This window comes from Silene latifolia, chromosome 9 (genome assembly GCF_048544455.1).
Source record: "Silene latifolia isolate original U9 population chromosome 9, ASM4854445v1, whole genome shotgun sequence".
Classification (NCBI taxonomy): Eukaryota; Viridiplantae; Streptophyta; class Magnoliopsida; order Caryophyllales; family Caryophyllaceae; genus Silene; species Silene latifolia.
The window spans coordinates 10,697,779-10,722,916 of NC_133534.1; the positions used below are offsets into that span (position 1 = coordinate 10,697,779).

Sequence of the window (25,138 nt, forward strand, 5' to 3'; positions counted from 1 at the left end):
ATGAACTACCCGGCGTCCTATGGTCCCTACGGACCACGGAGAAAGAAGCAACGGGGTACTCCCCTTTCCACTTAGTCTATGGATCAGAAGCAGTCCTACCAATTGAAGCGACGGTGCCAACATTCAGAACGGCCACCTTTAACCCGGTCGAAAATGAGGAAGGCCTTAAAGCCTCCCTAGATCTGGTCGAAGAAAGCCGAGATACAGCACGCCTCAACTTGGCAGTATACCAAAACCGTATGAGAAGAGCCTACAACCGAAGAGTCCACAAAAGGGACTTAAAAGTAGGAGACCTAGTCCTAAGAAAGTCGGCCGCCACCAACAATAGAAACATTCATGGTAAACTGACGGCCAACTGGGAGGGTCCCTACAAGGTGGTTGAAGAAATGAGGCCGGGTACATACCGACTGACAGATATGGAGGGTGTGCCTTTGATGAGCCATTGGAACACCGACAACCTAAGAAGGTACTTTGTATAGCGGCGGAGGTGTCCAAACCCAATGTGGACACCCCAACGCGTGATCATAAATGAAGAAACAACCAAGTTTTCCATCCAAGTGCTTGTCCCCTCCATAGTTGCCACCCAAAGAGAAGAATTGCTGCCGAGCCATAACCCCGTTACCTTGGCAATTGGCCGAGAGCGACGGGGACACAATGACCGGTATGCTAGAAGAATTGCTGCCGAGCCATAACCCCGTTACCTTGGCAATTGGCCGAGAGCGACGGGGACACAATGACCGATGCGCTAGAAGAATTGCTGCCGAGCCATAACCCCGTTACCTTGGCAATTGGCCGAGAGCGACGGGGACACAATGACCGGTATGCTAGAAGAATTGCCGCGAGCCATAACCCCGTTACCTTGGCAATTGGCCGAGAGCGACGGGGACACAATGACCGGTATGCTAGAAGAATTGCTGCCGAGCCATAACCCCGTTACCTTGGCAATTGGCCGAGAGCGACGGGGACACAATGACCGGTATGCTAGAAGAATTGCTGCCGAGCCATAACCCCGTTACCTTGGCAATTGGCCGAGAGCGACGGGGACACAATGACCGGTATGCTAGAAGAATTGCTGCCGAGCCATAACCCCGTTACCTTGGCAATTGGCCGAGAGCGACGGGGACACAATGACCGGTATGCTAGAAGAATTGCTGCCGAGCCACAACCCCGTTACCTTGGCAATTGGCCGAGAGCGACGGGGACACAATGACCGGTATGCTAGAAGAATTGCTGCCGAGCCATAACCCCGTTACCTTGGCAATTGGCCGAGAGCGACGGGGACACAATGACCGGTATGCTAGAAGAATTGCTGCCGAGCCACAACCCCGTTACCTTGGCAATTGGCCGAGAGCGACGGGGACACAATGACCGGTACGCTAGAAGAATTGCTGCCGAGCCATAACCCCGTTACCTTGGCAATTGGCCGAGAGCGACGGGGACACAATGACCGGTGCGCTAGAAGAATTGCTGCCGAGCCATAACCCCGTTACCTTGGCAATTGGCCGAGAGCGACGGGGACACAATGACCGGTACGCTAGAAGAATCGCTGCCAAGCCATAACCCCAGTCACCTCGGCAATTGGCCAAAAGCGACAGGGACGCATCGGTCAGTACATAAAAGACGTTACTCAGTTGAGATATGCATTAAAACCGCCTCGGCCATACCAAAGGTAAAAACGAAGGCACTCAATTAATAACGCAAAAAGACAAACAAAGGTGGTTGATCAATGCCTCAGCCAAGCCAAAGGCCAAAAGGATAAACTTTGTTAAGAGTTGAGAGAAGAATACAGACGACGGCCGTCCCCATAGGGGCAAGCCTAAACACAACCTACCAAGAAAGTTTTTTTTACAAACAAGGAAAAAGAAAAGCAAAAGATTACAAGCATATCAGTTGAAGCGCCAAAAGATGGCAGGGAGGAAAGGCTCAATAGTTGGCCCCCGAACAGCTAAGGCTATCCGAGACGCCGGGTGAGTCTGGTGACGACTGCCCGTCTCCCTATGCACGATCTCGCCCTCCATCGAGGCGGCGTCTACGGTGGCCGGCTCAAAAGAAGGCCCGACATTCTCAGCCTCCTTTTCGGCCTCCTTTGCCTCATAAGCCGCTTTGGCCAACGCTATCTGAGCCCCCTTCGCCGCCTCCTCCTTCTCAGCAGCCGCTGCTTCCGCAGCCTCAGCCATCTCATCAAGGAGCTGGTCATACTTATCCCACGGGAAGCCATCGGGGACAGAGCCTGCCTCCACGAGCTTTCTGATTGCCTCCTTAGCCGCCTCCTCGGCCTGGTCCCGGAATTGAACACACATTTTAGGGAGGAGATCATCTTGAAGCATGTCAACATCCTTCTCCTTTTGAGCAAGGATAGCCTGTGTGTCCCTGAGCACCTCCGCCTGCTTCCGGAACAGATCCTCCCACTCATCCCTCTTGGCAACCACAGCGTCGTAGGTTTCCTTATACCTGTCCCGCTCCGCCATCATCTTGGCCGTGGCACCATCAGCCTCCTCAACTTTGGCCCTCTCGGCCTTCAGCAGCTTCTCAACCTCCTCCACACGCTTCTCGGCAGCAACGAGATCGCGCTTAGCCTTCCCGGCTTCCCCTTTCGCAGCAGAGATATCAAGCTTGAGCTTTGCAATCAGTGGTCCAGATTGGGCCGCGACCTTTTCCTGCTCCGTGATGATTGAGCCGGCTAAACGGATCCACTTCCCCAACTTCTTGTATATTCTCTCACCCTCCGCCACGAGCTCGGTGGGAGGAATTTGCTGAGCTGAGGAGTCAACGGTGATATTTCTATCACCCGCCTTTTCAGCGACCTTCTCAGGCTGCTTCTCTGATTGCCGTTCAGTGAGAACGCCGGCTGCCGATGGTGGATCTACAAAAAATTTACACAGAGCATCCATGTCACCATGCATTGATACATCGGAAAGTCTGTCATCAGGAACGCCCAACGAACCGGCTAAATCCGAACCACAAGTTAGATCCGTACCAGTTCGGACCCTCTTATTTTGAGGGCTGGTGGAGGCAGGTTCCTCCCCGGCAACGGTGGAAACAGGTGGTGGATCTTTCCTCTTCTTCGGAGAGTGGACCTTCGCAACCGCCGCCTCCTCCTCAGTAATGTTGATCACCTCCACATGATCAACCTGGACCACCGGGGTCGAAGAAGGAGTTGGCGTTGATACCGCCGCCGACTTGGACGCTGCCTTCTTCGATCTCTTCGGCACGCCTCCAAGAACCCGTGTCTTGGCCGTCTCCCGATCTAACCCCCTCGTCTGTTTCTCCATGATTTCGTTGGGGGCTAGCCTGCGATCTTTCGAATCAGCCGTAGGATGCCGGGTAACAACCTTCCCGTCTTTATCAAGCCCTAGCCTCTTCAAGTCCTTCTCAGACAGATCCCGCCCAAACCGATCTGCAAGAAATCAAACAAGGGTTACATAAAGGAAGGAAAACAAGGCTCTGAAAAAGGAACACAACAAGCAAAGGTGGGCCTCACACCGACCCCACTCACCCCAGCTGAGGGCCGGTATGAGGCCGACGCGGCATAGCAGCTCATCCTGAAGAATAATCTGAGTCGGGGGCAGCCATCCCTCCTCAGCATCAAATAGCCGCATTTCCCGCTCCTCATCCGAGGTAAGAGGGACAAACGAAGCGTCCATCTTAACCTTGCTACCCTGGGTGACGTGTCTCTCATACTCTTCCCGGGTCTCACACCGTAAGTAAACGGGGCTCTGGAAAGACCGAGGCAATGGGTAGTCCTCCGGCACTCGGACGTACACCCATCGCCCCTGCCAGTCCTTGCAAGAGGTAAGCTTGTTCACGGAGACATAGCCTGGCTCCGTCTGTACGCTGTACCATCCCACTTTGCCAGATTTTGACGGCCGAAGACTATGGAGGCGACGAAACAAGTTAACTGATGGGACCTCCTCCCTAAAGAGACAGATCCATACAAAGCTGACTATCGTCCTCATGGCCAACGGATGCAGTTGGGCCACGGCGACGTTCATAGCTTTGACGATGGCCATGACGTGTTCATTCAAAGGAAACCGGAGCCCATACTCCAGGTGCCTAATATGCACGCCAATATGACCCGGGGGAGGACAGCAGACCGCCTGACCCTCCTTAGGGATAACAATTCTATACCCCTCACCGAAGAAGAAATGATCTCCGAAAAGAGTCTCTCCGGAGCTGCTCGCGAATTTATTTGTAAATGCACGGTCGAGGCCAGACGTGCAAGCCTCACCATGATCCGAGATGGTCGTCCTTCCACCATCAACGGGAGCCCTCTCATCACCATCATCATTGACAACATCAACATCATCCTCATCCTCCAACTCCTCCACGAGGGACAAATCAGCTACGGGAGAAGGAGACCTAGGGCCCCAGTGTCTTAACGGGACGGCCTCTAGCATCCCCTCCTCGTCAAGGCGCGGCGAGGAACCCCCCGGCGCAGAAGCACTGGTCCCAACATCAGCAGAAGACATGTTCACAACAAATTACTAACGAAATAAAAGAAAATTTGTTTGTTTACCTCAGAGAAAAACACTCGCCGGATCGAAGATCGAAGATTTGAAGAAAAGAAAGCCCTTGAAAGTTTAGAGATGAAGATTTTGGGAGAAAATTTTCGAAAATTTGAGGAAATGAAAGTAATGGCCAAAATCACGGAATAAACTGCCCTATTTATAGGGAAAAGCCCACCAAGAGGGACCAATCAGGGCACAGCCCATGAAACGTCAACCAATCAGCAAACAGACACGTGTCAGACATGCAACCACGGAATGTCGATCGTTGCAACAGTTGAATGTCAATCAATGCTACAGTTACCAAGCGTATTCAACACGCCCATTCACATCTCTTCGCCTGTTCATCTCCCACAACAAATTCCTAGGCACCTGCTCTCCGCCGGCCACATGATCGACCAAGCCAAGAGGCACCGGCCGGGGGCAATCAGAAATAACCGGCACTCTCAGCCCTGGTCTCGGCCGGCATCACATTCTTTCCCACATCGGATACCCTTTACGCATCCATGTGGAGGGGGGATATGGTAGGCCTACGAATAATCAAGCCGATGCATCAGAAGAAGCCGACGCAGAAAATTTTTGCATAAATACTTGCGCAGAATATACGCTCAACATACATCGGAGCCCATGCCACGGCATAGACTACGCTGGGGGCAAATTGATGGGGCATATTCTGCACCGCTGACCAAGTCAACATATTGAGCAAGGTCAAGGGTATCCACAGCAAAGTCAACGACTTAAACAGTCTAGCCGATGGAGCCCATCGGCCTGTCACCTGGGTCTCGGCCAGACAACTGGCCAGCCGGGACACAAATCCGCGTACTCATATCCAAGACCCTCGGCGAGCCTGCCACAGGTCCATCGGCCGAGGGTATAACGGTCTTTTCACCTAAATAGCCACTTGGCCACCTGGCCACTACGTGACAAAAGGTGAATGCCTATAAATACTCCTCAACCTTCATTGAGGAAAGGATCCACAAATTGACCTAATAACCACTATTCATCTGGTAATATCTTCCTTATCTCTCTACAATACACGCTTAGCCAAGTTACAACAACTTCTCTCTAAGTTTACTGACTTGAGCGTCGGAGTGAGTACGCTCGGCCAAAGCCGAGCCCTCAGTTTGTTCATCGTTTCAGGAGACCGTAAGGAGGATTCAAGCAAGGACATCATTCTAAAAGCTACGAGTGGTATCAAACATCTGCTCTGGAATTTCACCCGGAACAGTTATAATAGGGTGTTTAATTTGATATTCCCGGTATCACAAATATATTAGCATGAAAGCAAATCCCCTATCTACACTGCGGCTCTGTTTGGTAAATGGCATATTAGCCAAATTTCAGCATATTGGAGAGGTTTAGCATGTTTGACTTACGAATATGCTATTCAGAGCGTTTGGTTAATGACATATTAAAATCTCCTTTCTATAAAAGCTGAAGCATTTAGAGAAATGCTATTGGCTCCTTATTTTCAGGGATCTATTTTCTTTTTTTTGCTTGCTAATGTAACCCACGTCCACTATCTGATTTAATTACTCCCTTTGATTTCAGCCAATTATTTTGATTCCTAATATTCTGACTCCTAATTTACACAATTCAAAAGCAGGAACTCTTAAAATAATTACAAATATTATAAATTTATAAATTACAAAAATGAACAAATTATCACATTTCTAAATTTAAATTCTAAAAAATAAAAATACATGAACTCCTCTTTCTAAACTTTTACTGTAAACAAAACATTAAAAATGATTTTAAACTATAGCCTAAATACCAAAAAAATAAAAGTAAACAGAAACAGAAAAGCCCAAAAAAATCATGGAAAACAAACGATGTGAAAAAAAATTAAAAAACTATTTGTGCGGGAAAATAATGATCATATCATCAATTAAAACTAAAATCGATGAGAGTAAAAGTACTATGCAAACAAAAAAAAAACGAAAATATCATTTGATTAAAAAAAGGAAAAGAAAAAAAAGGAATGAATATTAAATTTTAATTCATGGTAAAAATTAAAAAACTAAGAATGCATGCTATTAAATTTTAATATAGCTCTAAAGCCAGGCGGACGGATAAGAAGACCGTGAAATTTATTAGTGACACGAAGTTACTGTAAAACAATCTACTATAAAAAACTGAGTTGGATTTTAAAAATTTTAATAGAATTTAATGAGACGAGGTAGGAGTAGATTTGATGAGGGAGAGAAAGGGAAGCGGCGGAAGATTAGTTGAGACTCAGGCTCAAATGATGTACTTCGTATTAGGTCCAATAGGATGATTGGGAGTATATAATACTATAACTCATAAATGATTGAACCGACCAAGTGATATATCTGGGTTCTCTTAATAAGTATAAGCATCACGTGTTTTACTAGGCTCGGGCTGATTTGTGATATTTTTGTTTGATTTGGTTGGTATTTGGGATGATGCTAGACCTGTCAAATTTTGACCTTATCCGTAAACCCGACGCGATCCGTTTTTTCAAGCTCAAGACCCGAAAATTTCGACCCGACGACCCGTTTGACCCGAACCCGAAATGACCCGTTATTTTAAGGTCGAGACCCGATCCGAACGGGTTGACCCGTTGGATCAAAGGTAAATCAAGAATTTTATTAAAATATAAATATTTATATATTATATTTGAAAATATCGTTAAAAAAATTATTTATTTATTACTTAAAAATACAAACATAATTAAAAAGTCAATTTTATATAACTTTTATAATATTTAATAATAAAATAATTACTAAAAGCTTTATTTTAATAATTATGTTAATGACTCATTATAATTAATTTAAACATTGAATATGATTAAATATTGATTTTAAATATGTTTTACATTTTTCTAAAAATAATATTTTTTTGAACAAAAAAATCGTTAAAAAGGGCGTTATAAATTATTTCTTGACCCGTATTCTGACTCTAACCCGACCTGTGAACTGTTTGACCGACCCGTATTCGACCCGACCCGCCCAACCCGTTTGACAGGTCTAGATAATGCAACATTGGTATTTGGACTAATTTAGTTACGTGTTAGACCGTTTATGCGATATTTGATTGAACCTTTACTTTAGTTAATTTAATCTTTATAAATATAATTATAGAAGGGTTAACCATACAACAATAACGTGATATTATACTATGTATATATTTATAAATTAAATTCATTATTGAATAAGCAACAAAGAAATCTTATTACAAAGAAATCACGAGTATTTGTTCGATATATATTCATTGTAACAAAACTCTTGAATACCTATTTACTTTTTTTTTTGGAAGAATTGAATACCTAATTACTTAGTATAGCAATTGAACAATTATTCATGTCTATATGTACAATTTGAAAACTTGAAAATTATATGTTGCATAGTTATACGACGTATCGTTCAAATACTAAAAATTAATATTACACCTAAGTATAAAAGGATCAGCAAACAAATATTGAATAACATAATAGAAAAGGTAACCCGTGCATTTTGTGCACGGGTATAAAACTAGTAGCATATTGGGGTCCAATATGCTATTTTGCAATATGCTGCTCCTACCAGCATATTAGGTTAGCGGATTAGAAAAAAAAATTGTACCCCTTTAAGAAAATACTAACCTTCCTTTTATATATTTAATAAATAATTTATTCATATCCTTATTTGTCATTTTACAAATAATCTAAACAATCTGCTAATCTAAAACTATCAATTACCAAACACCTCTAAAACAATTCAGCTAAATAAATCTGCTAGTCAAACCCGCTAAATCATTATGCTAGTCAAATCTGCTTTCTAAATCTGCTTCTGCTAATATTAATCCGCTGTTTACCAAACATGGCCTGCATATGTTTGGATTGAAGGATTTTAAGAGGGAAAAAAAAAGAGGGAGAGTGGAGGATTTAAAACCCATTGTTTGGATAACAAATGAGGATATAGGAAAATGGAGTGGGAGAGATTTGGAGATATTCAATTTCCAATGACCTAAAACTCATTGTTTGTATTTGATATTAAATTTAAATAAGTGAAAGTCAAATTTGACCTTTACTATAACTAATTCTCATTTCCAACCCAAATCCATCTTCTAATTAATCTCTTTTGACATTTTATTTCTCGTCTAAACTGTAGGATGTTTAAGCGTGTATCCGACAAGTGTCGGATGTCGGGATGTCATTGGGGCGGAGCGGTGGTGGATATAGGCTCCCCCGTACCCGTACCCACCAAGAAAAACTCGTACCCACCCCCGCCCCACCACCCGTGACGGGTATAAGTTTCCAAAACCATCCCCGCCCCAACAGGCGGAAATATAAAACCGTACCCGCCCGCTTATCTATTAACCCGCTACACCATAATTTTATTCGATAAATGTTTTTTGGAAAAGTTGATTTAACCATTATTAATTTCCATTTTTTTTGAATTTATCATTATAATTTTAGTTTTTCAATTAAAAAGTTAGTAAAAAACTTTATAAAATAGCTATTATTAACATTATGTCTTAATTATAACTAAATAAGATTTTAAAAATTATCATAATCGTATTAATTTTTTTAATTATTGCGGGTATGAGGCAAAATTCATCCCCGCCCCATTACCCATGGCGGGTACAATTTTCGTACCCACACCCGCCCTACCACCCGGCCAAAGCTCTACCCATCCCCGCTCCAACTGGGGCGGGTGCGGGGTGATACCCACTTGTACCCACCCCGCTGACATCCCTAGTTGGGTGTCCGAATGACCGACACGACGTCAAACACGGGACGGCTAATTGACACTTGGCAAGTGCGTAATTACAAAGTTGTTCACTAAGCTACAACAAGCCTGACGGCTTTGTAAATTAAATAGAAAAATCTAAGGGTTTAAGCATCTTCCTTATTAGCAAAACAAACCCCAATAAAAACCCTAATCTTCCATTGAAGCATCAAATTGGCAGGAACACAAGACTAAGTTGAACATAAGATGTGCCAGGTATATATATAGTCTCGTTTATATTCACATAATTGGCTCGCTCTGTATTTCTGTGTTTGTATATGAATGATATTCGCGGGTTTTGGACAGAATTCTGATGATGAAGAAACCGAGGGCGCTATTTTCTATCGCACTCGGGATTTTGTGGAACAAGATAATAAGCATGAATTTGTTGGCTTGATTAACCGCCTCGACTCAAATGATAAAAAAGGAATAATTCTGAAGATTTCTATGTGTGATGCTGCAAATTGTCTTGGTGCAGTTTTTGATGGAGAAGCCGCCCTTGATGAAAGGTTTATCAAATACTATCTTTCGGGTATAGCTAAAAACAGGCCTTTGCATCATGCAGCTAGAGGAGCTAAACCTAGGATAGCTTCATTATTGTTAGAAAAAGGGTTTTCAGCCGATTTCCGAACCAATTTCAAATCCCCGCATATTTGTATGAAGAATGCGCTTCCACTCAATATTGCACTCGAATACTCCCGGTATGTATTATCTTTGTTGTCATTAATACTTTTGCAAATCTTCTTCATTAATACTTTTGCACTTTGCAGATATCGTGTTTGGTTGATTTACGGTTGGAAATCTCCAATACACCAAATTATTATACCTTGTCGACCACCGGTACATTTTTTTTTTTTTTTTTTATTGTTTTTGGTAACGAGGAACCCGCAGCCGCTACCTTCGGTGCGCACTGGGTAAACCTGCGAGTGTACGTGTGCAAATCACGTATACCAGGTAAACCACCCGAGGGTGACATGCTCAAAGTCATTTTTTATTTTTTTACTCTCTGTGTTTTCGACCCACTAGCTAAGGTAGCAAGGGGTAGTGGCCCCTACCCCAAAATTGGTTACTCGTCTATTTCTTCATTAAATAACCATAACATTATGTGTTTGAGTGGTAAAGGCTTTGGTTTTTCTTCTATTACCTCAAATTCGATTCACATTCTATGCATATTCCTTTTTTTTTTTTTGGTTCTCTCCTTAAATGCATTTTTGAATGCATTTGTGAAGTAGATTTAGGCCCTCTTCTTTTGGACCAAAATTGTTTTAAGTGACAAAGTGCAATAACAATAACAACAATTATGACCAACACGTATTTGCGGAATGTATTTGCAGTTTTATAAATAATCCCCAAACATTAATGTATATTCCCCGACCACCACTGAATTTTTATCGCGAGCATCGTTTTTCTTATTTCCCAACTTGTTAAGGGATGATTTACGTAAAATTCCAAGATTACCCTCATTAACTCTTATTCATTAACCAAACAACTAATCAATTCAATCAATTACACCAACCTAATCCTAAATCCCAAATACTATATAAAAATACGGTGGTGATTAGGAATATAGATCGAAGTTTGGTTTTTTATTTGTAAAAACGCAAATACATGTTGATAATCTTTAAAAAACCGCAAATACGTAGTGGTTATTATTATTAATATTATTATTATTATTAGTAGTAATAATAATAATACTACTAATAATAATAATAATAATAATAATAATAATCGGTCTTTTCGTTCCGGACCTAAAATAACCGGTCCCGTACCGAAGATCGAAAGCTAAAAAAATGTGGACCGAGGATCGGACCTAAAAGAATTCAGTTCGATTTCGATCCAGACCAAATGGTCCGGTCCGATGCCCTAAAGTTGCTCAACCCTCCTTTGTTTGTTGTTGTTTAACTTCAGATTTCTTACATTTTGTATTTTTGAGTGTCTTAAGACCTTCCACCCAAAGACTGTTAGAGTAATGGCTCGGAACACAACAGAAATCAAACATGAATTCTTCAAATATCTAGAACAAGGCAAAGTGTTTGAAGTTGGTGCTCTGCTCGCCATTGCGAGCGATCTCATAATGTCTTCATCATCTACAATTGATGGAGAAAATGGTAGTATTAGTTTTAAGAATATAATGGAGATGCGACAATTTCTATTAGCGAGAATATCTCGGTCCTTGGGTGCTAGTAGTAATACACAACTGAAGGAGATAAACAAGACTCTACGACTTCTCGAAATCTTTGATAGGATTGGAGACAAGCTTCTCCCACATATGCCCATGTGGGATGACTCTACTGAAGTATGATTTTATACTCCGTTGTTCCATTCATCAATATTCTTTACATTTTCTTTTTTGGGTTACATATATTTCTAAAGCTGTCATTAAATTTGAGTTTCAGGAGGTAGGAAATCGAGTTGCATCACTCATAGAGGATGCTGCATATGATGAGAAAGTGGAAGTTGAGTATGACCATAACGCAGTACTCAGGTCTAGCATAGTTCTTGCTAATCATATACTCCCTCTGTTTCGGTCAATTGTTGTCTTTTGGTTTTGACACAAAGACCAGGTAAAGAGGAAGGAGACAGCTATTAAACAAATTGAGTGTGAATGATCAAATTGTCATCAAGTTTATTCTTAAAAAGGAAAGAACAACAACTCACTGAGACACCCAATATAGAAAAGGACAATAAATGCAGCAATGATCTTCTGTCCCATTCTGTATCCCACTCCATACATATTCTGACACATCAACTAATTATACTATATATTCCATATTTTATTCTTGCATCAAGTGATGTGTCAGATGTATGGAGTGTGACATAGAATGAGACACAAAAGTGGGGACAGAGGATCCTTACTGCAATAAATGACCGGGACAGAGGAAATACTTTGTAAGGGCACTAGTAAAAGGACAACAAATGACGGGGACAACAATCCACTGAGATACCCAATATAAAAAAGGACAACAAATAACGGGTACAGAGAGAATACTCTGTAATGCTCTGCTTATAATTAATCTTCCAAAACTTTTAACTTTTTAGGTATTGCAAAACTTCCAAAACTTCACTACATGATGTCAAACCCACATGGGAAATATGCAGTGGTAGGAGTTTTGGTAATGGTACGAGGAAGTTTTCTACAAAAGTAAGAAATCTTATTTTTTTTAGAAATTACGTAATATTAGTGGCGTTGTATACCTATTCACATACGTACTCACTATGTCATCATCATTTGTTTATCTTTGGGTTTAATGAAGGCACATTCCCCAAGTTGGTTGGAAGAGAGTAGTTCTCGTGTTGATGTCTCCTTTCCATTGCCAACAGAAGGCCGATTTTTAGCTTGGAAAGGTGCGAGGACAAAATATGTATTGTCGAAGAAGCATGCTTCTTTAACTGGAGCTGCTTTTGCCAAGGCCGTACGTCATCTACGATACCTTTAGGTACATATTTAACATTTATATGTTTAGTCGCAGTGGTGGAGCTAGGGAGACAGGTGTAAATTTCTAAGATTTTAATTAAAAATTTCTAACATTTTTCGAGATTCTCTTGTACCATTACACCTTCACCCTGCTGAAAGTTTGTACTTTGTACCATGTGTTTTTGAACTCTAATTCAGTAAATTGTTTGTGTATGATGTTGAAAGTAGTAGACTTAGATTTCTTGAGCTTATTGTGTTATTGTAAAATATTTCAGGTGACCTAGAGGCCGACCTGACCTTCAAGTGTAGGGGTTCATCGAAGAGGATGGGTAATGGAATGCACTTGAAAACAAAGAATAATAATAGTGCATTCATTTGTTTAGCTTTTCGCTTGAGAAAAAAAAAATTCATTGTCAAATGAATGAAAGACTGTCTCTCTTAATAATTTGTGTTATTAAATTGGTCGGAAATGAAAAACAAACAATTGGGGTTCCACGTACGATCGTTATTTGACAGGGCTAGGGATTTTGCATGTCGAGTATGCCTTAAAGTTGCCATTTGTTAGGACTTTCTAGTGCAAAAGAATCTAAGTTTGCTTTATTGTTTGGCGCCTTTGGCTTAGAAGATGTGACGCCATCTACTCCTCTCCTTCAGACATCTCTCTTCCTCGGTTTTGTGACACCATCTCCTCCCAAGCGTCTTCCTGGATCAATGCCAACAATCAGACTCCAGTTCACCCGCCCCTCGTTGCTCCCATTTGTCTGCCTACCGCTATCCGTGTAGCTGGGCCCCTCCCCCGCAACATTGTTTTAAAATCAATGTAGATGCGGCCTTTTCCCCCTCCTCTTTGGTTACTAGTATTGGGTGTATTATTAGGGATTCTATTGGTTCTTGGGTTCGGGGTTGGTCCAACCGTTTGATTGCCCCTAACCCCTTTATTAGCTAGATCATTGCTATTAGAGAAGGGATATGTTTTGCTATTCAGGGTAAATTTGTGATTGCCTCTGATTGTATCAATGTCGTTAATGATATCTTGAGAAATGACTTACCCTGTGGCCCATTTACTAATATTGTTATTGAGTGTAGGAAACAATTACGGGGCTCACCCAACACGGAGCTCGTGTTTGAGAAAAGAGAAGCTAATAAGGTTGCGGATGCGCTTGCCAAATTTTCCTTCAAGGATGAAAGTCATTGTAATGGATGTTTTAGTTGGGTTCATGCCCCCTCTTTTGTAACTAAACTTTGTACTATTGATTTCTTAGCGGCATGTACGCCCCTTAATCCCGACCCCCCTCCGTGATGTAATTCAAACCTTTGCGTTTTTTTTAATATATGTTCTTTCCGTCAAAAAAAAAAAAAAAACTCCACCCTCAAGACTAGCGTTCGAAACCCAACGAGAGCAATCTAATGCTTAAGAGCTAAGACTATCCATAATGGCTAAATTTCACCAATTTTCATCTTACACTTTTTTTATCTTTTCTCCCTTATATTCACCATCTACCTTAACTTTTCAATCACCAAAACAATTTATCAAAAAACATCAAAATAACACAACTTATCTTCTCTCCCATCGAAAATGACACATCCTCCATGTCTAATGTTGGAATGAAATGAGTATTTTTTTAGCCGAGACTGAGTAGCAGTATGTGAGGTGGCTTTCGCACAACCTCCATAACTACTATAAAAGCTACACTATACCGCATAAGGAAAAAAATTCTAACAACGATGGTAACACTTCACCCAGACAGTAAAAATCGGAAATGTGATTGCATAATAAGAGTACAAACCTTAATAAATCAAATACAAAGTTACATTTATATGTCGTTTTGTTGTGACTTCTCCATTAACAAGTACTCTATTTTTAATAAACCCAAGAGGAATTCATTTAGGCGAAAACTGGATCTAGTGCTCAAGACGAGACTAGTTATTCACCAAGGGCGATACCAATAATCGTTCTATTTAATAAAGACGAATGTTTTGCACAAATACTATCTTACAACCAGTTGTATATTAGGATTGTACAACCGCCTCAAAGTTGTTGAGTTCTTTACACAAAGTTGTCGAGCTATTTTATAAGTTATTGAGCTAATTTAAAAAGTTATTGAGTTTAAAAATTATTCCTCTTAAGCTCAATAACTTTGTATTGTAACTCGACAATTTTGTTAGTAAAGCTCGACAACTTTATAACAAAACTCAACAACATTGAAAAGGTTGTACATAAACTAAATACAACCAGTTGTATAATCTACTAATTGAATATTTTGGGAGCTATTTAAACGAGAAGATTTTTTTGGAAAACTGTACCGTAAATATTACTTCCTCAGTTCGATTTGATTTCATACATTCTATTAAAACACACCTTACATCTATTCAACAACGTTAAGTCTTGCTTACAACGGTTGTAAATTAATCGTTTTTTTTAACCGATAAACTTTAAGTGATCATAACTCGTACTTCCAAATTCAGAAGACGAGTTATTGTTACTATTTTGATTAAGAGTACCACGTTAATTTTTCGTAAAATCAAAAAAAAAGTTATGGAATTAAGCAAATGATGACCAACTATTTTGATTTTTCATCTTCGTTAGGCAAAATCAAAGAAAAAAGGCAATGATTTTGGGAATCAGAAGGATAATAGTCATATTATCTTGACTAATACGAGTGCTAAACTACCAAAAAACGAGAGATTTAAAAAAAAAAGATCCTTAATCACGTTGTATTTGCCTTTCAAAGAAGATTTGCGTGATTTTCCATATATATTAGGCAAATTTAATGAAAAATGGCAATGATTTTGAGAATCAGAAAGATAATAGTAATTATATTCTAAACGTGATTTGTACCATTAAAACGTTATTTTCCATACAATATAAATAGACCCTCAAAATTTACAAAGTTTCAACCAAACTAACAACGAATTATATATTTATATATTCAATCTAATAAAATAATAGTAATAACCAATATGTTTTTCCCGATCATAATCGCGCTTGTTCTTTTCGCTTCTTCTTCTTATGGTAATCAAATAGAATTTGATTATTGTGTGGCCGACCCAACCCTTCCACATGGACCGTCGGGTTACTCATGCAAAGACCCGACAAAGGTCACAACCGACGATTTCTCATACTCGGGGCTCCGAACACCCGCAAACACCTCCAACATTTTCAAATTCGGTGTCTCGTATGCCTTGGTGGATCAATTCCCGGCCTTAAATGGTTTGGGCCTATCCATGGTCCGAGCCGACATTGATGTAGGAGGGGCTGGACCCATTCACGCCCACAGAGTCGCAGAACTTGCTATAGTGACCGAGGGTACGATTATTGCTGGCTTTATTGACACGAATAACAAGCCCTTTTATAAGACAATGGAAAAGGGTGACTTATTTGTCGTCCCACCAGCACTCGCGCATTTTCAGGTGAATGTTGGAAAAATTCCCGCAGTTGTTTATGCTGCGTTTGCTAGCCCCAATCCCGGAGTTCAAGCCGTTGACCTTGCTCTTTTTAAAAACGATTTGCCTACTGAAATTATTCAGAAGGTTACTCTTTTGGATTTCGCTCAAATTAAGAAGCTTAAGAACGCTTTTGGTGGTACTAATTAGGTAGTGAATCAAAATTTGTGCTTCAGATAAAAATTCATGTATGATTCTAATTTTATACATAATAATTTAGACTTCGATTTTTCACAATTTATTTTATGTTAGCAAAGTATTTATATTACTCAAACAAAATCTTTTAAAAATAAGTTCCCTCTTTTAAACGATGAATAACTAAACTAGCAAGGACTATCTAAATTAGCAAGGTTGCAGGCAACTTACAAAACTTGAAATGAGTGCGTACACTTATTTAAAACCGTATATTTCTTATTTCTTATAATGGTCTCAACATGATGTTAACTGCTTGAGCAATTTTCTTATCGTGTTCTCTATGAATCTCATAGATTGGGTTAAGACCACAAATAAATCATAGGACTCCAACTATCAGTTTAATCATTTAATCGAGTCAATTTTTTGATAGATTGTTGAAGTGAGCGAGTAAAGTAAATAATGAGGACCTAAAATATGTAAGGACCTAACAAATAAAAATAAAGCTTTGAGGACCTCCATTGGAATGTCCGTTAAAGTTAACTACTACGGAGTACGTCAAGTTTTATTTATAAATAGGTCAATAGGATTGTAAGAGTATTTGAGAAGTAAATATGTTACTATTATTTACTTTTAAATCACAAATCATTATTTAAGATAGATATATTCGTCTCAAACTTAAAATGCGTCAAATAATAAGAAGGATAAGATAAAAGTATACACAAAATCTCATTGAAGACGGGCAATATCCGTCACAAGCTTGTGACGGATACCGTTTCCTCTCACAAAATACCCATTGAGAGGTGAGTGGGAAGCACATGGGCGGTGCCCCACCTTGTCCCCTCTCCCTTTTTGTGAGAGGTCACAAGCTTGTGACGGGATTAGCCCGTCACAAGCAAGACTAGCTGAAAAGTATAATACATACTCCGTAGTTAAAAGCAAAAACAATTGTCTTATATGCACGAGTGAGATAAGATTTCACCCGTATTAATATTAAAATGCAGACATCCATCTTATGGGACGTGCTTTTTCACATACGAATTTTACTCTTTCACATACGTCTTTTACAATTTTACCCTTATCATTTTTTTCATTCCCTCACCAATTGTTTTTTTCCTTCTTTCACTCATCTCCTTTCACCACCAACACCCCTACTCCGTAAAGCCAACTGTCGGCCAACGGTGTCTAACCTCGCTCCGGCCGACTTCTTTCTCCGTCAATGTTAGCAATACATGTAACCGTGTAAAAATCGAAACTAAACGATCAAGAGATAATTGATAAACAAAATCAAACTGCGTACTCCGTATTATACTGTACTTATTACCCACAACATCAAAGCATCGCATAATAAATATTGATAATTGCTCAAAGTTCAAATGCTTATTTAAGACTACGCATCACTAAATGATACGGAGTACAGTATACTCCAATTAGTCTGGTGCGAAGTGCGAACGATGAAGAATAAAAGCACAAAAGAATGAATTAAGAAGTAAGCATTAATTTCAATAACTGATAATAACTCTAATAATTTCAACCAAAAAAAATTAGTAATTGATAAGCAACTCATTAATTGAAGTATTTGTAATCCATTGTTCAATTTTATAGAGAAATTAAATTATATTCGATTTTAGGAAAAAGGTATAATGTAAGAGTTAGTTTGATTAGGTTTAGGAAAACACAAATTCTTATTTGTGACGGAAGGTATCCGTCACAAATAAGAGACGGATACCATATCCCCTCACAAATTACCCATTTGCCTTGAGTGGGGAAGCACATGGGGGGGCCCTCCTTTGTCCCCTCTACCCATTTCCTCTCACAAACTACCCGTCGCAACCCGCGACCCGTCGCAAGCAAGACTTACACGAAGGAAAAAGGGCATGATAGGGAAAGTTTATGTAAAAATGTATGTGAAAGAGTAAAATCCGTATGTGAAAAAAGTAATTCCGCATCTTATAGGCGTTTGACTACTTTTAAATTGGTTTCTCTCATTTTATTTTATGAATATCACATTTATTAGTAATAATAATAATTACGTTATATTATGATAGAACAGAAAAATATTAATAAATTGTTCCCTTGCTCCAACCTAATAAAAATCCAAGGGTTTAAGCATCTTTTTTTTAAGCAAAACAAACCCTAATAAAAACCCTAATATCTCTTACTTTTCCCTTGCTTCACCCTAATTGATCGACAATCATTTCTCATCTACCATATTCCATTGTAGCATCAAATCCGTAAGACGATCGTGTTAATTTCTCTTTGTTTTTCATTCACTATGGATTCATACACCGCGCGGCATTATGGCGTGTGGAAGAAATAAATATGCTAATTAATACAACAACATATATTACTCCCAATGCCTCAATGGCTCCCGCAATTACAAATTAAAATTAATAATAATATTGTTTTGTTTGATCAAATGGCAGGAACACAACACTAAGTTGAACACAAGATGTGCCAGGTATTTATGAAATATATATTACCATATACGGAGTATTTCATCAATGATTGGCTCTGTATTTCTCCGTTTGTATATGGCTTACATCAATGATCGATATTCGCAATAATTAAGTCCCGTTTATGATATTAATTGTACGACAGAATTCTGATGATGAAGAAACTCTTGCTGGTTTGTATGAAGAATGCGCTTCCACTGCCGGTATGTATTATCTTTATTGTTATCATCAGGGGGTGAATGGGTGATAATGAACCGAGGACGAGCTTAACCTTGTTCATTAATACTTATCAATTTTTTTGCAGCTACTCTAGTTGGTTGGATCACGGTTGAAAATCTCCAATACACCAAATTATTATACTTTGTACACCCATGTTATTTTTTTTTTTGGCAGATCCACTTTGTAGCAAGGGGTGGCGGCCGCAACCCCAAATTTAAAGAAATTGGTTAAGGGGACGAACTTTTGCTACCCCCAAATACTCCTGAATAAGAGATAAGTAAATATTAGCCCATTAAATATACCATAACATCATGTGGTTAAGTGGTAAAGGCTTTGGTTTTTCATAATTTCGATTCACATTTTACGCATATTCCCTCTTTCACAAAATCTCATTGAAGACGGCACATATCCGTCACTCCGGAGTGACGGACAGGGGCGGACGCAGGAATTTCTTACAAGGGGGGCACCGGGCACCCAACAAAAATTTTCAATGCATTTTCAAAAAAAAATTTAAAAAATATATTTTCAATTTTTTTTCGCTTAAACTAATGTTGTACGGAGTATAACGTAAAAATATAAAAAGAATTAATCCGGGATAATTTTTCTAATATGATTGATAATATTTTATTTTAAATTTAAAATAAATGTATTTTATAGTTAATGAAAAATAAGACCTCTCATTAAAAGATATAGTACATTCTAGTGCTAATATAAGCAATAAACATGAGTGATTCAATGGTTGAGAAGTTTGGGTATTAACCTTGAGATCCAAGGTTCAAATCCTATATTAGACAATTTTTGCCTACCAATTGTAGATAGGAAATGAGATGGGCCTTAGCCCAAAATGAGCAAAAAATTATTTAACAAAAACAGAGGCACCCGAGAATCGATCCTAGGACCTCAAGTATGAAGCAATCAACCTTTACCAACTGAGCCACATTGTCTTGGTGCATATATAGTATCCTAATAAAAATTTATTTCTAAAATTTCATGGGGGGCACGTGCCCACCCGGGCCCCCCTAGATCCGCCCCTGGTGACGGATACCATTTCATCTCACAAATGACCCAAATAGAGGAGAGAGGGAATCACATGGGGGTGCTCCCACCTTGTCCCCCCTATCCGTTTTGTGAGAGGAAATAGTATCCGTCACTCCGGAGTGACGGATATGTGCCGTCTTCAATGAGATTTTGTGAAAGAGCAGTTAGTCTTGTTGAACTGTCCCTCTTTTTTTTTTGTTCTATTCTTAAATGCATTTGTGAAGTAACAATATTTCAAATTATTATGTTAGCGGTGTATGTGCAAAAATGGCGTGCCTCTTTTGCACAAAAAAGGACTTTGTCTTGGTGATTATTGGGAAATAGAATATTAGACGGAGTCATATGGTATGATATTGTGATAGGATTGGAAATATTAAGATAATGCCCCATCTGCCTCAATCATTTGTTTGTTTATCTTTTATATTTATTGGGAGGAATAATTTATTCAAATGGAAATAAATGATTGAAACTTAGGAATATATTACTCCGTATGCGAATGTGAGCGTGCAATTTTGAAATTTTTTCATTTATACAGAATATTTTATTTAGTAATGACACACAGAAGTGAAGAAAGTGGGGGATGGGCTTAGGAGGAGTGAGCAGTGAGTGCACGCAAAAAAGGAAAGTATCTTTCAATGAAAAGTTAATGCAGTTAACCTGCATTAAAACGCTTGTAAAGAAGCTGAAGGCCAAACAGAAACACTCAAAGAAGACAGGGTTGTCTGCAGTAGTTATGCCGGTAGTTTCCAAGGAGATGTCTAAGATCCTTATTGGGGAGTCCACAATTTCCGTGGAGATGGTTAAGAGTCTTTCCCGAGAGTCAATGAAGGAAGAAGGTGTTTTAATGGGATAGGGAATCAGCCACGTGAAGTTGATGTTGGGATTTCTTCGGTGAAGAGTGATCATTTGAAAGTTAAAGAGATTCTTCGAGCATTTAACAATCACTATCTCCATTGCATCCAGATATGGTATGGTATTATAACTCTTGATGTTGATATATTTACTTGGTTTAGTATCCATATTGCTTAATTGACAAGCAAACTTTGTTACTTCTTGGTGATGGTGACGATTGTAAGAGGAAGAGAAGAGATGAAAAAAAGCGGACGAGTAAGAAAAAAAGGTGTTGTGCTTTTTGAAGAATATGCAATCAAGTTATTTTTCCTAACATTTAGTTTTAATATGGTAAAGATTTGTAGCGATACTTACCTTATGATATCTGGCCTGTATAATCATCTTTCTTTCCATATTAAAACTAAATATTAGAAAAAATAACTTGCATATTTTTCAAGCAAGCACAACACATTTTTCTCTTTCTGCCGCTTTTTAGCATCTCTTCTCTTCCTCCTACAACCGCCACCATCACCAAGAATTAACAAAATTTGTCAAGCAATATTGAATTTAAACTCAGTAAATATATTAACATCAACAATGCAATGCAAATAGTATTGTTAAATGCTCAAAGAGTCTCCTTAACCTTCAAAGTGATCGCTCTTCACGGAGAAACCACGACATCAACTTCATGTGGCTGATTCCACGTACGATCGTTATTTGACAGGGCTAGGGATTTTGCATGTCGAGTATGCCTTAAAGTTGCCATTTGTTAGGACTTTCTAGTGCAAAAGAATCTAAGTTTCCTTTATTGTTTGGCGCCTTTGGCTTAGAAGATGTGACGCCATCTACTCCTCTCCTTCAGACATCTCTCTTCCTCGGTTTTGTGACACCATCTCCTCCCAAGCGTCTTCCTGGATCAATGCCAACAATCAGACTCCCAGTTCACCCGCCCCTCGTTGCTCCCATTTGTCTGCCTACCGCTATCCGTGTAGCTGGGCCCCTCCCCCGCAACATTGTTTTAAAATCAATGTAGATGCGGCCTTTTCCCCCTCCTCTTTGGTTACTAGTATTGGGTGTATTATTAGGGATTCTATTGGTTCTTGGGTTCGGGGTTGGTCCAACCGTTTGATTGCCCCTAACCCCTTTATTAGCTAGATCATTGCTATTAGAGAAGGGATATGTTTTGCTATTCAGGGTAAATTTGTGATTGCCTCTGATTGTATCAATGTCGTTAATGATATCTTGAGAAATGACTTACCCTGTGGCCCATTTACTAATATTGTTATTGAGTGTAGGAAACAATTACGGGGCTCACCCAACACGGAGCTCGTGTTTGAGAAAAGAGAAGCTAATAAGGTTGCGGATGCGCTTGCCAAATTTTCCTTCAAGGATGAAAGTCATTGTAATGGATGTTTTAGTTGGGTTCATGCCCCCTCTTTTGTAACTAAACTTTGTACTATTGATTTCTTAGCGGCATGTACGCCCCTTAATCCCGACCCCCCTCCGTGATGTAATTCAAACCTTTGCGTTTTTTTTAATATATGTTCTTTCCGTCAAAAAAAAAAAAAAAAAAAAAAAAACCTCGAGACTAGCGTTCGAAACCCAACGAGAGCAATCTAATGCTTAAGAGTTAAGACTATCCATAATGGCTAAATTTCACCAATTTTCATCTTACACTTTTTTATCTTTTCTCCCTTATATTCACCATCTACCTTAACTTTTCAATCACCAAAACAATTTATCAAAAAACATCAAAATAACACAACTTATCTTCTCTCCCATCGAAAATGACACATCCTCCATGTCTAATGTTGGAATGAAATATTGAAATGAGTATTTTTTTTTTAGCCGAGACTGAGTAGCAGTATGTGAGGCAACCTCCAGAACTACTATAAAATCTACACTATACCGCATAAGGGAAAAAGTTCTATCAACGATAATGGTAACACTTCACCCAGACAGTAAAACTCGGAAATCACCGGAAATGTGATTGCATAATAAGAGTACAAACCTTAATAAATCAAATACAAAGTTACATTTATATGTCGTTTTGTTGTGACTTCTCCATTAACAAGTACTCTATTTTTAATAAACCCAAGAGGAATTCATTTAGGCGAAAACTGGATCTAGTGCTCAAGACGAGACTACAATAGCTTGTCATTCACGAAGGGCGATATCAATAATCGTGCTATTAAAGAAAGACGAATTTTTGGGTGCTATTTAAATAAGAAGATTATTTTGGAAATCTGTACCGTAAATATTACTTGCTCAGTTCGATTTGATTTCATACGTTCTATTAAAACACACCTTACATCTTGCTTACAACGGTTATAAATTAATCATTTTTTTCAAACCGATAAACTTTAAGTGATCATAACTCGTACTTCCAAATCCAGAAGACGAGTTATTGTCACTATTTTGATTAAGAGTACCACGTGCATTTTCCGTAAAATAAAAAAAGTTAAGGAATTAAGCAAATGATGACTAACTATTTTGATTTTTCATATTCATTAGGCAAAATAAAAGAAAAAAAGCAATGATTTTGAGAATCAGAAGGATAATAGTTATATTATTATCTTAAATAATACGAGTGCTAAACTACCAAAAAAACGAGAGATTACACATAATTAAGATCCTTAATCACGTTGTATTTGCCTTTCAAAGAAGATTTACGTGATTTTTTATATTCATACGGCAAATTTAATAAAAAATGGCAATGATTTTGAGAATCAGAAAGATGATAATAATTATATTCTAAACGTGATTTGTACCATTAAAACGTTATTTTAAAATGCACTTTCGTTTACAAGAAAACAATATAAATAGACCCTCAAAATTTACAAAGTTTCAACCAAACTAACAACGAATTATATATTCAATCTAATAAAATAATTATAACCAATATGTTTTCCCCGATCATAATCGCTCTTGTTCTTTTCACCTCTTCTTCTTATGGTAATCAAATAGAATTTGATTATTGTGTGGCCGACCCAACCCTTCCACACGGACCGTCGGGTTACTCATGTAAAGACCCGACAAAGGTCACAACCGACGATTTCTCGTACTCGGGGCTCCGAACACCCGCAAACACCTCCAACATTTTCAAATTCGGTGTCTCGTACGCCTTGTTAGATCAATTCCCGGCCTTAAATGGTTTGGGCCTATCCATGGTCAGAGCCGACATTGATGTAGGAGGGGCTGGACCCATTCACGCCCACAGAGTCGCTGAACTTGCTATAGTGACCGAGGGTACGATTATTGCTGGCTTTATTGACACGAATAACAAGCCTTTTTATAAGACAATGGAGAAGGGTGACTTATTTGTCGTCCCACCAGCACTCGCGCATTTTCAGGTGAATGTTGGAAAAATTCCCGCAGTTGTTTATGCTGCGTTTGCTAGCCCCAATCCCGGAGTTCAAGCCGTTGACCTTGCTCTTTTTAAAAACGATTTGCCTACTGAAATTATTCAGAAGGTTACTCTTTTGGATTTCGCTCAAATTAAGAAGCTTAAGAACGCTTTTGGTGGTACTAATTAGGTAGTTAGTGAATTAACACTTGTGCTCGTGATAAAAATCATGTATGATTCTAGTTTACATTAATAATGAGACTTCTATTTTTCCCAATTTCTTTTATGTTAGCAAAGTATTTATATTACTCAAACAAAATCTTTCTAACATAAGTTCCTTCCTTTAAACGATGAATAACTAAACTAGCAAGGACTATCTAAATTAGCTTGTTAAGGTTGCAGGCAACTTACAAAACTTGAAATGAGTGCGTACAATCGTTTGAAACCGTATATCTCTTATTTCTTATAATCGTCTCAACAAGAAGTTGTTTAACTGCTTGAACAATTTTCTTATCGTGTAGATTGGGTTAAAAATATCAAATAAATTATAGGACTCCAACTATCAGTTTAATCATTTAATCGAGTCGATTTTTTGATAGATTGTTGTAAAGTGAGCGAGTAAAGTAAACAATGAGGACCTAAAATATGTAAGGACCTAACAAATAAAAATGAAGCTTTGAGGACTTCATTGGAATGTCCGTTAAAGTTAATGTACTACCGTCAAGTTTCATTTATAAATAGGTCAATAGGATTGTAAGAGTATTTCAGAAGTAAATATGTTACTAATATTTACTTTTAAATCACAAATCATTATTTAAGATAGATGTATTCGTCTCAAACTTAAAACGCGTCAAATAATAAGAATAAGGTAAAAGTATAATGCATAGTTAAAAGCAAAAAAAAATCAATCAATATCTATCTTCTATCTATATTAATAAATGAAGCTTTTTTCGAGCGATTATAGAGTCTCCAATTCTAATGAATCACTAAGGTATAATAAAATAGACTAAAAGAAATAA

The 25,138-nt window shown here is 38.9% G+C and overlaps 3 protein-coding genes across 4 annotated transcripts; all 3 read left to right on the forward strand.

Annotated features, from left to right (window-relative positions):
* The first annotated feature begins 9,352 nt into the window (after positions 1-9,352).
* Positions 9,353-14,012, forward strand: LOC141602423 (uncharacterized). Of its 2 annotated transcripts, XM_074422712.1 has the most exons (8): positions 9,353-9,454; positions 9,545-9,939; positions 10,009-10,078; positions 11,181-11,534; positions 11,635-11,723; positions 12,278-12,380; positions 12,493-12,675; positions 12,929-14,012. In XM_074422712.1, the coding sequence occupies exons 1-7, from the start codon at positions 9,446-9,448 to the stop codon at positions 12,673-12,675; spliced, it is 1,203 nt and encodes a 400-aa protein (XP_074278813.1). In that variant the 5' UTR covers positions 9,353-9,445; the 3' UTR covers positions 12,929-14,012. The 2 variants fall into 2 exon arrangements, with proteins under 2 accessions (XP_074278813.1, XP_074278814.1); XM_074422713.1 differs by lacking the exon at positions 12,929-14,012 and having other exon boundaries at positions 12,493-12,797.
* A 1,602-nt stretch (positions 14,013-15,614) lies between these two features.
* LOC141600580 (auxin-binding protein ABP19a-like) lies at positions 15,615-16,247 on the forward strand. The gene has a single exon (XM_074420822.1). The coding sequence runs from the start codon at positions 15,615-15,617 to the stop codon at positions 16,245-16,247; it is 633 nt and encodes a 210-aa protein (XP_074276923.1).
* A 7,419-nt stretch (positions 16,248-23,666) lies between these two features.
* LOC141602424 (auxin-binding protein ABP19a-like) lies at positions 23,667-24,356 on the forward strand. Its single transcript, XM_074422714.1, has one exon. It carries the CDS (start codon positions 23,677-23,679, stop codon positions 24,307-24,309), a length of 633 nt encoding a protein of 210 aa, XP_074278815.1. The 5' UTR covers positions 23,667-23,676; the 3' UTR covers positions 24,310-24,356.
* The last annotated feature ends 782 nt before the right edge of the window (positions 24,357-25,138 follow it).

Excerpts from the sequence above, each read along its gene's own strand:
- LOC141602423 (XM_074422712.1), top strand. Across the intron at positions 11,535-11,634 it reads TGTGGGATGACTCTACTGAA|GAGGTAGGAAATCGAGTTGC; the intron begins GTATGATTTTAT and ends TTTGAGTTTCAG. Across the intron at positions 11,724-12,277 it reads GACCATAACGCAGTACTCAG|GTATTGCAAAACTTCCAAAA; the intron begins GTCTAGCATAGT and ends TTAACTTTTTAG.
- LOC141600580 (XM_074420822.1), top strand. The coding sequence starts at position 15,615 with ATGTTTTTCCCGATCATAATCGCGCTTGTTCTTTTCGCTTCTTCTTCT.
- LOC141602424 (XM_074422714.1), top strand. The coding sequence starts at position 23,677 with ATGTTTTCCCCGATCATAATCGCTCTTGTTCTTTTCACCTCTTCTTCT.